The sequence below is a fragment of the Maylandia zebra genome, linkage group LG22 (assembly GCF_041146795.1).
Source record: "Maylandia zebra isolate NMK-2024a linkage group LG22, Mzebra_GT3a, whole genome shotgun sequence".
In the NCBI taxonomy this organism is placed as follows: domain Eukaryota; kingdom Metazoa; phylum Chordata; class Actinopteri; order Cichliformes; family Cichlidae; genus Maylandia; species Maylandia zebra.
This window is the reverse complement of record NC_135187.1, coordinates 8,202,826-8,215,423: the sequence shown is the minus strand read 5'-3', so window position 1 is coordinate 8,215,423 and position 12,598 is coordinate 8,202,826. Positions and strand designations below refer to the sequence as shown.

General features: G+C 36.3%; 1 protein-coding gene across 1 annotated transcript; it reads right to left on the bottom strand.

The window, feature by feature from the left end:
- Positions 1-5,744: 5,744 nt before the first annotated feature.
- On the bottom strand, positions 5,745-12,598 carry LOC111501310 (CD209 antigen-like protein C). Its single transcript, XM_076878940.1, has 8 exons — positions 12,522-12,598; positions 9,394-9,504; positions 8,338-8,415; positions 8,050-8,118; positions 7,850-7,909; positions 6,624-6,775; positions 6,415-6,524; positions 5,745-6,148 (listed from the first exon to the last, which is right to left on the bottom strand). The coding sequence occupies exons 1-8, from the start codon at positions 12,550-12,552 to the stop codon at positions 6,004-6,006; spliced, it is 756 nt and encodes a 251-aa protein (XP_076735055.1). The 5' UTR covers positions 12,553-12,598; the 3' UTR covers positions 5,745-6,003.

Genomic DNA, 12,598 nt, shown 5'->3' with positions numbered 1-12,598 from the left:
TACCTGTGGCATTGCCTTATGTGATTTTCCACCTTAATTCAAATTATTTGAGTGTTTCCTAAAACTACAACAACAAAAACAACAATAAGGCAGTCTGTTTATTTGTAAATGTTATCTTAATTAATAATAAAACAAAGCACACTAAAAGTGAGGGCTTGACATTAATTGACATTGTTATAGTTATGTAATTTTTAAAAAAACCTTTCTCTTTAGATGCCACAGTCACAGTTGAAACAGTCGCCCTTAGTTTTTGTATAAGCAGTATTCACAGTCATACTGAAAACATTCTCCTCCTCTAATTTATGGTAAATTAGATAGCTGTGGGAACCGCAGCTGCATTAACCAAACAGGAAACACAGCAAACTGTGTATCAGACAACAACGTGGTTGACGGAAAAAACCACACAGGAAATTATCACAAAATCTAAGCGTCAACCCCCCACTGTTCTTGTTTGTTTCTTCTTTGTTGGACTAAGTATTACCAAATACACTCATATGTTAAAGCATTTAGTCTGCTCTAAAGTTTTGTTTTAACTTAGGTTTAGATAATATTGTTTTATCCTTGCATACCTGTTTCAATCTGCAAAAAGCAGTTTTGTTTTTCAGATTTGACTGCATCTCCCTCTTTATCACCACATGAATATTCTTACAGTCTATGTACCTCTGCTTCAACATCCTGACCTCAGCCAGTCCTGCTGTTTTGCATCACAAACACACCCATTTTATTCTTTATTATTTATTAGCATTTAATACTTTGGCAAACAGCAGAATTTTTTGGTATTATCTGCAAATATTTCTTTGGCTGTTGGTGGGCAGATAAGCCTTAAAACTGTCTCATTGCTTTTCTTAGAAGAAACACTTGTGACAGCTTCCTTTTTTACAGGTTTACATTAAAAGAATTTTCTCTTAAATTTTAATAGATTACACTTTATCATAACTTTATGTTTATGGTTTAAAAAAACACATGTATATATCTGTAAATTCCCCTCACCCCTACAGGCGGTCTATCTGTCAAGCTCGGGTCCTCTACTAGAGGCCTGGGAGCTTGAGGGTCCTGCGCAGTATCTTAGCTGTTCCTAGGACTGCGCTCCTCTGACAGAGATCTCAGATGTTGTTCCTGGGATCTGCTGGAGTCACTCGCCTAGCTTGGGAGATTTTTGAAAGGGAGCTTTAATTGTTTGTGACTTTAGCTTTATAAAAGTAGCCTTACTGTACTCCCTGTACTCTCAACTTATTTTATATTTGACTTTCAGAAACATACAGATTTATGGGGTACTTTGCAGGATATATCAAGCTAACACTTTCTGACTGGAGGATATATTTCTAACATTTCCTCCACCCAATCATCTGGTTTATCGCCTCTCAAAAATGTAAAACTAAGAGATGAAAGATATCGTCACAACAAATCACTGTTCATGTTTTTACGACTTTACATTACATCAAAATGCAGTCTGCTGAAAAAGACTAGAGGTTAAATTTTTTTTGACTTTGTTGTGGCAGACAATGTTCAGAACTTAAAAAAAAGAAAATCAAAAAAGAACTGGAGAAAAAAGAGAGGAACACAGTATGATGCAACACGACAGACAAATTGAGACTATAAAGTCACATGACGTAATGAAGGAATTAGAAACAGGAGGGAAACTAAACACAGTTGAACACAACAAAGGTGAACAACAGTCAAGAAATAAAACTAAACACAATGCATGGGAGACCAATAAAAAAAGGAACTAAACAAAAACAATGAAGATCAGTGAACTTAACACAGGATAAAGAGATCAAATAAACTCTAATGCAAGTAGAAGCTGGAACTAAGAGCTAAAAACTAAAAATACTAAAGAAAACACTTCAATATAAAGTAGTACGTTCACTCTGTTAAAATAAAGGATAAGCTCAAGCATGGTGATGTCATCCTGGGGAAGAATAGGTTGTTTTTTGTTTTTGCATGACTTTTTCAATCTTTGACAGTAGAGTCATTTATCTTTTATATTGTGCTTTTAATTTTTTATAGCTATTAGTGTTATTGCATGCTTTTATTGTGAATTTTGTTTTTAGTTTATGTTCCCCCAGACCCCCCCCCCATTACTAATTTTTCCTCTCCTGGGAGAGGTCATGCCATGGAATGAACCCGCCATTAACCAATCAGGGTGAGCCTTTCAACCACCAAAGACCAATAAGAGGGTCTGGCGGTATGGATGGTCATAGCAGCCATGAAAACAGCAGTAATGGACAGAAAGAATCAACCATGATGATGATGATGACGATGACGTGGCCATGGAGACACAGGCAGATGTTATTGAGGGAGGTGAAGCAGAGGGACACCTTTGAGTGGAGCGTCTGGATGTGCCAGGAGATCGTTTTGGTTTCGGCTAGTGTTGCGAAAAGCTAACGGCTGCTGACAAGTGACGAACAGTGGCAGGCAGAGTTCTGAGCTCTGTACCAACTACTGACTAAATCTCAATTGTCGGGTCAAGTACCGACCCAGCCAGACAATTTTTATATTTTGTTCCTGTATATTAATTTTTATGCCCCCTGGTCATGGCTGTTTTTAATTGTTTTTATTGTAAATAAATAAATTTTTTAGCTTTCTTAAAAAGCGCCTCTATTGCTTCTTGGTTAAACACTGCTCTCCACTCAGTCACAAGGGTCTTCCTTCTTATTGGGACTTTTCCTTCTACATGAAATTGAAATCAAGAAAAATACAAAGGAGTTGGTAACATTTTGGTGTCACTTTATCTTTTTAAAAAGACATTTCTATAAATTTGGAGTTTACCTGGGGATTTTTAGTACCGTTCTAGCTTCTGTTTTCATTCTGCCTGTAGTGCTAATTTTATTCACCAGTAACATTTGAAAAGGTTGTGGTTGCATTCAGGGAGACTGTATAGTATGTGTAGTATGATATTTGAAAAAATGCAATCAAAAAACTGTAATTTTCTGACAACATTTTGTGAATTCAGTCAGCTTTGACTGAATTTATTATATTTAACCAATGATTTGCTTCATTTAAAAAAAGTAAATCACTTTACCTTCTACATTTGTATCTTGAACTCCAGTAAGTTTAAGATACAAATGTCTAAACCTTTCACAGAAAACTATAACAAAAAAGGCAATCTTTTAATTATAAATTAGGTCTTAAGTCCTCATAAAACAGAATCTACAAGGAGGGGTTGGGATTCATTCCCATGTAAACTCAGTTAATAGTAGATATATATTTATCTTTATGTAGATGCTGGACCATTTGTGTTATAGGTTGTCTTCTTTTAGGTGTTGTTTTGCTCAACTGAATTAAAACAATGAAGCTGGCCTTGATGTTCATGCACACTGTATTTTACACTTTTATTGTAAACATTCACTTCCTCTTATTTACAGTAAACCAGATAGCTGTGGCAAATACAGCTGCATTAACCAAACAGGAAATGGCACACTGTGTATCAGACAATAACATGGCTGACTGAGGCAACCACAAGTTAAATTAGCCCCTCCTTTTCTTCTTTATTCTTTGTTGGACTAAATGTTCAAACACTGAATTGGTTTTCAAGTTTTGTTTTAATTTATGCACAGATAATATTTTACTCCTGTATACCTGTTTTAATCTTTGAAAAGCACTTTTGTCCAGATTAGTGGGTGTTTGATGATCACTCGGATCTGAATGAAGCTCCTTCCTGTTGTTTTTTCACTGCACGAATGTTATTATCTTCTATGTAGTTCTGCAGACGGCTCCTCATGCTGAAGCTTTGGCATCCTGACATCAGAATTGGTCGAAAGAAAGGCATTTGTCCTGTAAAATTTATTTTTTACTTGAGCTTTGTGAAACGACAGAAAAAAATCTCTTTGTCTTATTGCAGATAATTCCTTTGGTAGACAGATGAGACTTAAGACTCTAAATATTTGTTCTGTTTCTGTAAATTAAACATGGAGTTATTTATACAAAACAACTTTCTGTTAAATTTAAAAGTTTTGTAATTTAAAGGAATGCGATTTGATTTGAACACTTTTAGCTTCGTTTCATTTAAAACTATAAAACCAATTACTTTCAGCATCATCAAGGTCACTAAAGAGCCACCCACCCCATTTGTGTCTGTTGAGTTTTTTCTTTTTTAAATAGATGTGGTTTCCATAGATTGACAATTTGATTATACTTTTTCCCACTGCACAAACTACACAATACATTTTGGCATTGAAATATTTCAAACACCAGAGAGAAATTAACAGACTGAAACTGTTTTTCCCAATAAACATATAAAGTGACACCTATGATTTTTCAGGTAATACATTTTGTAAATTCAAGATCAGAAAAACAAGAGATTTCACTGGTTATGTTGCTGTTTTAGCACAATTATATTTTATTTGTCAGATTCCCATTTCTGTAAGGGAGTTTCAAATGTAAATTTAGAAACACTACCTTTTAAAAATAGCATCATTTAAGCCCATGTGTCTCCTTGTAATTGTGTTCTAGGCTAAGGGTCAGCTGAAAGTGTACAGTCACTTCTGATTTGTCAAACTAAAGAAAAAAAATTGTCAAGGACAAAAGCAACATAGCTTGCTAACCTATTAATATCTTAGTAGTACACTTAGGCTCTCCAGCTTAACACAACAAAAAGGAAGAGGCCGCCACCTTGTGGCGCTTTTCTGCAATTATGCTTTAATTCACAAAGGAAGGAGGTGCTGAAAGGGGAGAACCTAATGGGGCTTTTGAAAAATTCTGAGATCTGTTCATTAAAGTTGGAAGTAAGTTAATGTTGCAGAAAGATTTATAAGGAAATCGGTGAAGGAAATGGGTGACTTCTGTTTAGGATCAGCTAATGCCTGATATGACCACAGGTTCCTTTATCACTATGTCCCCCCCCCCCCCCCCCCCCCCTTTTTTTTTTTCTTTCCTATGCATGGATATTCTATATGTAGCTTCTTTTGCATCCTCTACTTGACTGTACAGGAGGGAAGTCAGTGATGAGTGGACCTGGAAAGCAGGATGGCAGCTTTCTGCCTTAAAGCAGTGCAGAGATTTTTATATGGTGCTGGTGTGAGCTGGGGGTAACCAGCCTGTGCCCTGTTGAGGATGGCTGGAAGATGGGGCTAGATGTTGAACTGACAAAATCTCAAGAGCTGAATACTGTCGGGACTTCTACAAAAAGTATGGAGTTTTTAAGTACATGAATGGATGGGGGGCCTGGAAGTGGGGCTTTGGGCATGGGAAGAACCCTGTTTTCTCAAATCCAGTTTTCGGTTCATCGTGATTTGTTTCTGTGAGCTGGAAACAGAATTATGAGGACAGGCGTTGGCAAAGCATCTGTCACCTGCCTGAAGGGACAAGGTAGTGAGACACCAAAGGAGTTCAGTAAGCTGACTGGGCTTACAGACTGGGCTTAGAGTAGTCCAGAAGGCTCTGCCGGAGTTGGTGAGGAGCTGTACAGTAGTGTCGCAGGAGGAGGCTGCTGATTTTCTTTAGTTGATTGTTTTGAGCAGCTGCAAGCGGAGGTGAAGTTTCTCTCCATGTGAACTGCATGCCTGGGATAATTTAGTCAGCTGCAGGATAAAGCCTTGTACATGGCCTGTGTGAAGGTGAGTATGGCGGGGTGTGGTTTGTAGCTCAGCTGCTGGGGAGGGGTGGAGCGGCGGGTTGTGGTTTTCAGAGTGTTGTGGAAATGTGCTGAGGGAATGGAGCATGTTTGGAGATAGGCACCGAAAGGAGAAGGATGGGTGTAGTACCTTTCTTTAATATTTATACACAAAACATATTTAGTTTCAAAAGAGTGTGCAGCAGACTGAAGCTTTATTTTTTTCCACAACACATTTACCAGGAAACCAAGGAATTTCACTGGTGACATTGTGGTTTTAGCACATAATAATAAAATCTGGCACAAGATAATAATTCACATTCATTTCATTTTAAACAATCTATATATTTTTTTCTTTAAACATTTCTGAATGGAAGCTTTAAATGTTTGCAGCATTAGCTTTATAAAAACTTTCTCAATGTGTCCTTTACTTCCACTGAACTAACTGAATTTTAGTCACACAGAACCACAGCTGGTTTCTCACAAATACTTCCATGATTTACTTTGCAGGAATTATCAAACCAATACATTGGCCCCATCTTCACACAGTCCTCTCCATTCCAATCATCTGGCTCAAGAAAGGACCAAAATGCCAACCTATGGGATGAAAAACAGAAAGGACATTAATTGTAAAAGCTGAACTTTGATTCTGAGAAAGAACAAAAATATTTTCATAAATTGTTACATTTTTTTTAAACACATATGCCACTACTGCATATCATAAAATGTGTATACTCTTTTCCATCGTTTGTGTTTTGTTATGTCCAATATGAATATCCAAATGTCTTTTCCTTACATTATAATTCACATTTAAGGTGACATTTATGAGAAATGTAATATAATCTAATTGTACTGAATCAAACCTTTCATTCAGTGGTGAGCCGTCCACCCACAGCCATCTGCCCTCTTCTGCTGAGTCTGTCAGTCCGATCCAGAAATAGCTCCCATATTCAATTTTTGTCTTCAAGAAACTCTAAAAAGGAAAATTTGATCAAATTAGTTTGTAAAACTTTCAGTCCGGGGATGATGAAACATGAGGGTGAGAACATGAACCTGCAGCAGTGTTTTATACCTGCTCCTCTTTGCTGTCTATCTTAACCAGGTCTCCTCCTTTAGTCCTACATTCAGTTCTGCTCACATCCCAGGATGATTTTCTTGTGGAGAAGTAATAGCACTTTCCTCTGTGTTGCTTCCAGCCATCTTCACATTTATAACATGAATCATCTTTGAAGAGATTACATCAAACACTTGGTTCAGGTGGAAGAAATCCCTGTTCATGCTTGTGTGATTTTGGAGTCTGTCCTACAGTTACATTCTAACGTTTAACGTATGTCTGTTTAATCACAGGATTTAAAACAAACCAAAACAGCAAGAAAAGCAACCACAAAAAAAAAAAAACCATGACAAAGACAAAATATAAAGCTTACTCTTAATTATCTCAGGAGTTTGTGGGGATGTAAGCTGTATTCGTTAGGGTTCTTAGCCCATTGACCCAGTGTTTTGTGTTTACTGTGTTTTGGTGTCTTGTTTATTCATTATGTTCTCTGTCCATTTTATTTTTCCTAGTTTAGTTTGCTTACACTCTTGAGTTTATTCAGTATTTCTTGTTTAGGTTGTCCTGGTTGTTATTTCAGACCGTTTATGTCTTTGTCTCGTCTATGTGTCCTTCCTTCAGCTTTACCCCAGTTAGGTAATTGCTCGTTTCCTGTCTCTGTGTTTCTGTCTGGTTTCTCTCGCCCTCTCTATCCTCCCTCTTTTTTTCAGTCTGCGTCTCAGTGTGTGTGTCGTACTTCCTGTTTTAGTTTGAAAGTCTCTTGTTCTGTGTGTACCATGTTCAGCTGTGCTTTCCTTGTCTCGTCAGTTGATTGTTTTCAGCCGTGTTCCCGGGTGTTTCCTCTCTGCCCTAAATCCCTCTAATGCATTTTTAGTACACCCCTCTGTCTAGCATTGCGTTATCCATCATGCGCCGCTGTGTGTTCTACCTGCTTGTCTAGTGTCAGTTCCTAACAGATTGGTTTCTGTATTGTTTTAGTTCAGCAATAAAGCTGCGTTTGACCTTAGCTTGCCTCCCCGAGTCTGCATTTTGTGTCTTCCATTCCTGCCTGTCTCACACAGCTTATGACAGAATGATGCTGTAAGATTGTGTTACTGTTATGGAAAAGAGACGTTTTTCTTCATTTTTGCAAAATTTTCAGCGTGACCATCTACTTTTGATTTGACAGCAGCAGGATGCTCCTTTGATCCTGTTTCCTTAATCAGAGAATAAAAAACACGTCAAAGACAAAATATAAAACTTACTCATGTTTATTTCAGGAAGTTGTGGGCTTGTAGTTTGTATTGGGCTGCACGGTTGTGTTACTGTTATAAAAAAAGAGATTAAAAAAATGTTTTTCATAGATTTTTTCAGGCAGGAGGATGGTCCTTGCGTCATGCAGCTGTATATTTGTTTACGCAATTGTTTTCTGCAGATACAAATGTGTTCAAAATTCATAACGTACTAATTTTTACTTCAGGCTCCGGGCATGTGGGCTGCACTGTACTACATGGTTTGATTTCAGGAGGTCTCTCTAAAAAACAAAAAAAAAATAAAAAAACAGGCTTAAAAACAATAATTATTCATCAGGATCAGTTATGAGAATCACCATAACTTAAATATTAAAATGTTGGGAAAAAAAATGCTAAGCAACATTTAATAATATAAATAATACTGTGTGTTATGTGATTAAATTCCAGAGGTCACAAACAAAAGTTTAGTACAAAATTACAGTGTAGTCTCATGTTCTTACCTGTGACATCAGCTTTTACAGTTTCCCGCTTCATCTCAAGGTTTCTGAGCATGTCCCTGGTTTTCAAAAGCTCCAACACTTATTAAAACAATAAAAATAAGAAAAGACAAAACTCAATCAGTAATATTTTCGGTTTCACTTTATCTCTTTATCTACACAGCCAATGAGACAGTTGTTGTTACCATAACCTCTTATTTCAGTTCACCTGTAGTGCTGATTTATTCACATTTGAGCAGGCTTTGGTAGCATGCAGGTAAAGAATATGTGCATATAACCAGAGACCAAAGTAACTTTTTTAATCTTAAAATCTTTGGCTACTCTAATATTTAATTTTTAATTGAATATAATTTTTTATATATATGCTAGCCTTAACATTTAATAAAGTTAATGTGTTAAAAATAAGAAGCTAGCTAGGTATTCTTCTTTCATCGATGGCTACAGGTGTGTTGCTTAAGATTCATGAAGAAGAATGTCTGAGTCACAGTTTAATTATGATTTTTAACTTAGCGTACAAATAAAAATAATAACATATTAATTATGACAAAAATCATGAGCTAAAAAGCATAGTTTCCCCACAGAGTAAAACACATTCAAAAGTGGTTGTGTTATCCATCCAATTTATGGTTTAGGTCAGCGGTCCCCAACCTTTTTTGCGCCGCGGACCGGTTTATGCCCGACAATATTTTCATGGACCGGCCTTTAAGGTGTCGCGGATAAATACAAGAAAAATAAAACTAGTATCGGTACTGAAAAAAAGAAGATTTATTCATAACACACGTGAAAAGACCAAGGAAAACCGAGTAAACGATAACAAAATAACGCTAAAAACCCTGAAAACTATACATTTCACACCTGAGCCTCAACTCTCGCGGCCCGGTACCAAATGACTCACGGACCGGTACCGGTCCGAGGCCCGGGGGTTGGGGACCGCTGGTTTAGGTCACAACTCAAAAGTTTTTCCTTCACAATTTTATAGTAAACATTCTGATTGTTAATAAATTTATGGTAAATTAGACACTTATTTAATTAAAGCTATGAAGAAAACTACAAACTCACAGAGATAAGTTACCACAAGAGCCGATACCAGGAGAACACAGACAACCAGCGCGGCCACTCTGAGCTTTAACGCATTGTTTGATTTTGCATGTTGAGAATCAAGAGCTTCACCTGATTTAGAGGAGACAGAAAGTGAACACACAAGTACATAAACATTTAATAAATAGTTCTAACTCTAGTGCATCTGAGGACAGATGCAAAGATATTACACTGCTTAATGTCATTTCAGTGTTTGTCTAGTACAAAAGTTTAAAATTGGTGAGAACAACAGCTGGATTAGACCAACGGGAAACATGAAACACTGCATATTACAGAACAACATGGTTTCCTTTGTTATTTTTTTCTTCATAAATGAGGTGTTAAGGAAGAAACGCTTTTATGAGTTTTATGTTGCATTAAAGTATATGTTCATATTTTACTCTTAATAGGAAAAGAACAAAATGTACTACTCGCTCTGTCTCTAGAAACAGGAAGCTCACCCTGTGACATTTACCACAAGAGATTAACACACACACACACACACACACACACACACACACACACACACACACACACACACACACACACACACACACACACACACATATGCAAAATTAAAGGAAACTGCTATGCTTGTTTCACCCTGCTATAAATAAAGACGATTGCTGTAGCTCGGTGTGAGTCCCTCTCTGAACCCTCACCCGTCCAGCACGTTAACAGTCTCCAAGTGTCTCAGTGTTGTTTATTCACCTAACTGTTTGATAACTGTATATCTCTGACATGAGGTTTTTCTTTTTCTTTTTCTTTTTTTTTTTTTGTGTCCCGTTTGGATCTTTAGCCATCAGAATTGTTGTCTTAAGGCCAAGAAAGATGCCAAGCGGATTTATTTTACCAAGTGGATCATCATGGCCTTGCCATATTGGTCCATTTGATTGACCTTTATTATAATTATGAATTTATTTTATTTTCAGTTGCTACAAACGGGACAGACATGACTGGGGGATAGGACAGGGAGAAAGAATGAAAGAAAGATTGCTTGTGGTGTACCCCAAGGGTCAGTTTTGGGTCCAAAATTCTTCAACTTGTACATTAACGACATCTGTAAAGTGTCCAAAGTATTAAAAATGGTTCTCTTTGCTGACGATACAAACATTTTTTGCTCTGGTGATGATCTGCAGAATTTATTGGAGGATATGACTAATGAAATAAGTAAAGTGAAGTTCTGGCTTGATAAAAACAAATTATCATTAAATTTGAATAAATCTAAACTTATGTTATTTGGAAATAGTAGTTTAAATACAAATGCAAAGATTCAAATAAATGGTGTTGATATTGAAAGAGTCAGTGAAAATAAATTTCTGGGGGTAATAATAGATGAAAAACTTAACTGGAGAGCTCACGTAAGATATATTCATTCCAAAGTATCACGAAGCATTGCAGTACTAAACAAGGCAAAACAGGTATTCGACAGAACATCACTTCATATTCTCTACTGTTCACTGGTTTCACCATACTTAAGCTATTGTGCAGAGGTCTGGGGCAATAACTATAAAACCACATTACATTCACTTTTTACTCTTCAAAAGAAAGCAATTCGAATCATCCACAATGCAGGTTATAGGGAACATACAAACTCACTATTTTTGCAGTCTGAAATATTGAAAATTGACGATATAGTGAAATTCCAAACAGCACAAATTCTATTCAAAGCAAAAAATAAAGAACTGCCAGGTAATATTCAGAGTATGTTTTTTTTGAAAGAAGGAAGTTATAATTTAAGGGGTTTTTGTAACTTCAAAACAATGAAGGTACGTACTACAAGAAAAGGCTTTTGTGTTTCTGTTCAAGGAGTGAAACTATGGAACAAACTGAATATGGAATTAAAGCAATGTCCAAACATAAAACTGTTCAAAAAGAGTTATAAAAATATGATCTTCTCGATCTATAAAGAAAAGGAAAATATTTAAATTAAGTGAATGTCTCTATTTAAAAACAAACAAACAAAAAATTCATGATGTGATATTATAGTATATAGTATATCAGAAATCTGTTCACTATTTTTATTACAAATTATATCAGTAAGGAAGCTGACTAAATATTCACTGATAATTTATGGGACAGGGGTGGGATTAAATAAGTGTATACTTCTTCCCACTCCCTTTCAACATGTAAATTAATCAGAATGTTTTTTTGTATGTAATTTGTATAGTATATATATATTTTTTTCTCTCATTTCTTTTCTAAATGTACTTGTATATTGTTCACATGTTGAAATAAATTACCAATCAATCAATCAATCAATCAATCAATCAAAGAGAGGGAGAGAAAGAAAACCAAAGGGGAGAAGAGACGGTGAGAAGGGGGGGAAGAAAGAAAACAAACAAACAAAAAAAAAAAACACCTGGATCACCTGTATGGAGAAAAAAAAAACAGAAGAGAAAGCAAACAACAAAGAGCAACATAATAATAATAAAAAACGGCACCATCACAATTAACTAGCTAGCAGTAGATATCAGTAGATACTAAATAATAAACAATATTGTGCAGCACGCAAGATAGACAGACATGAGGTTTTTTCACATTTTCGTATGATAAAACCCAGAAAACAGGCTTAAGATATTTTACCCAAAAGAGTATTGTTTAATTTCACAACACGTTACGTTGTATGAAAACAACATTGTTCACAAAAAGTGTGTATTTTCTCCTCCCTGTTGATTTACCACCACATGCTGGTTTTTAAGGTTCTTAACGGTACTGCACCTCCTTACCTGGCAGAGCTTCTTAGCATTTACCGCCCCAGGAGATCTTTGAGGTCAGCAGACCTGATGCTTTTAGATGTTCCCAGGTACAGATTAAAGACTAGGGGAGAGAGGGCTTTTGCTGTGGCTGCACCCAGACTGTGGAACAGTTCCTCCTCACATCAGATTCTCCACAAGCCTAGGAACTTTTAAAACTGCTCTTAAAACTCACCTCTTCTCATTGGCTTTTAGCAAGGTTTAACTTACTGTATTAACTTATTGTTTTATCAGTGAGGTGTTTTATGTACTTGTGTTTAATTGTATTTTATATTTGTATTTTATTGTACAGCACTTTGGTCAGCCTTGGTTAAATAAACTTGACTTGACTTGACTTGACATTAATGTTCTTACCTTCTATGTATTTCTGTGGACGGCTCATCATGCTGAGGCTTCAAGCTCCTGACTTCAGAGTTAGTCCAACTGTGTCT

What these genes read in the sequence shown, in the direction of transcription:
- LOC111501310 (XM_076878940.1), bottom strand. Translation starts at nt 12,552, where the DNA reads ATGATGAGCCGTCCACAGAAATACATAGAAG. An exon ending in ACTTCCTGAAATAAACATGA is followed by an intron (nt 6,776 to 7,849) that starts GTAAGTTTTATA and finishes ATCTCTTCAAAG; the next exon opens with ATGATTCATGTTATAAATGT. An exon ending in GGCTCACCACTGAATGAAAG is followed by an intron (nt 6,149 to 6,414) that starts GTTTGATTCAGT and finishes TTCATCCCATAG; the next exon opens with GTTGGCATTTTGGTCCTTTC.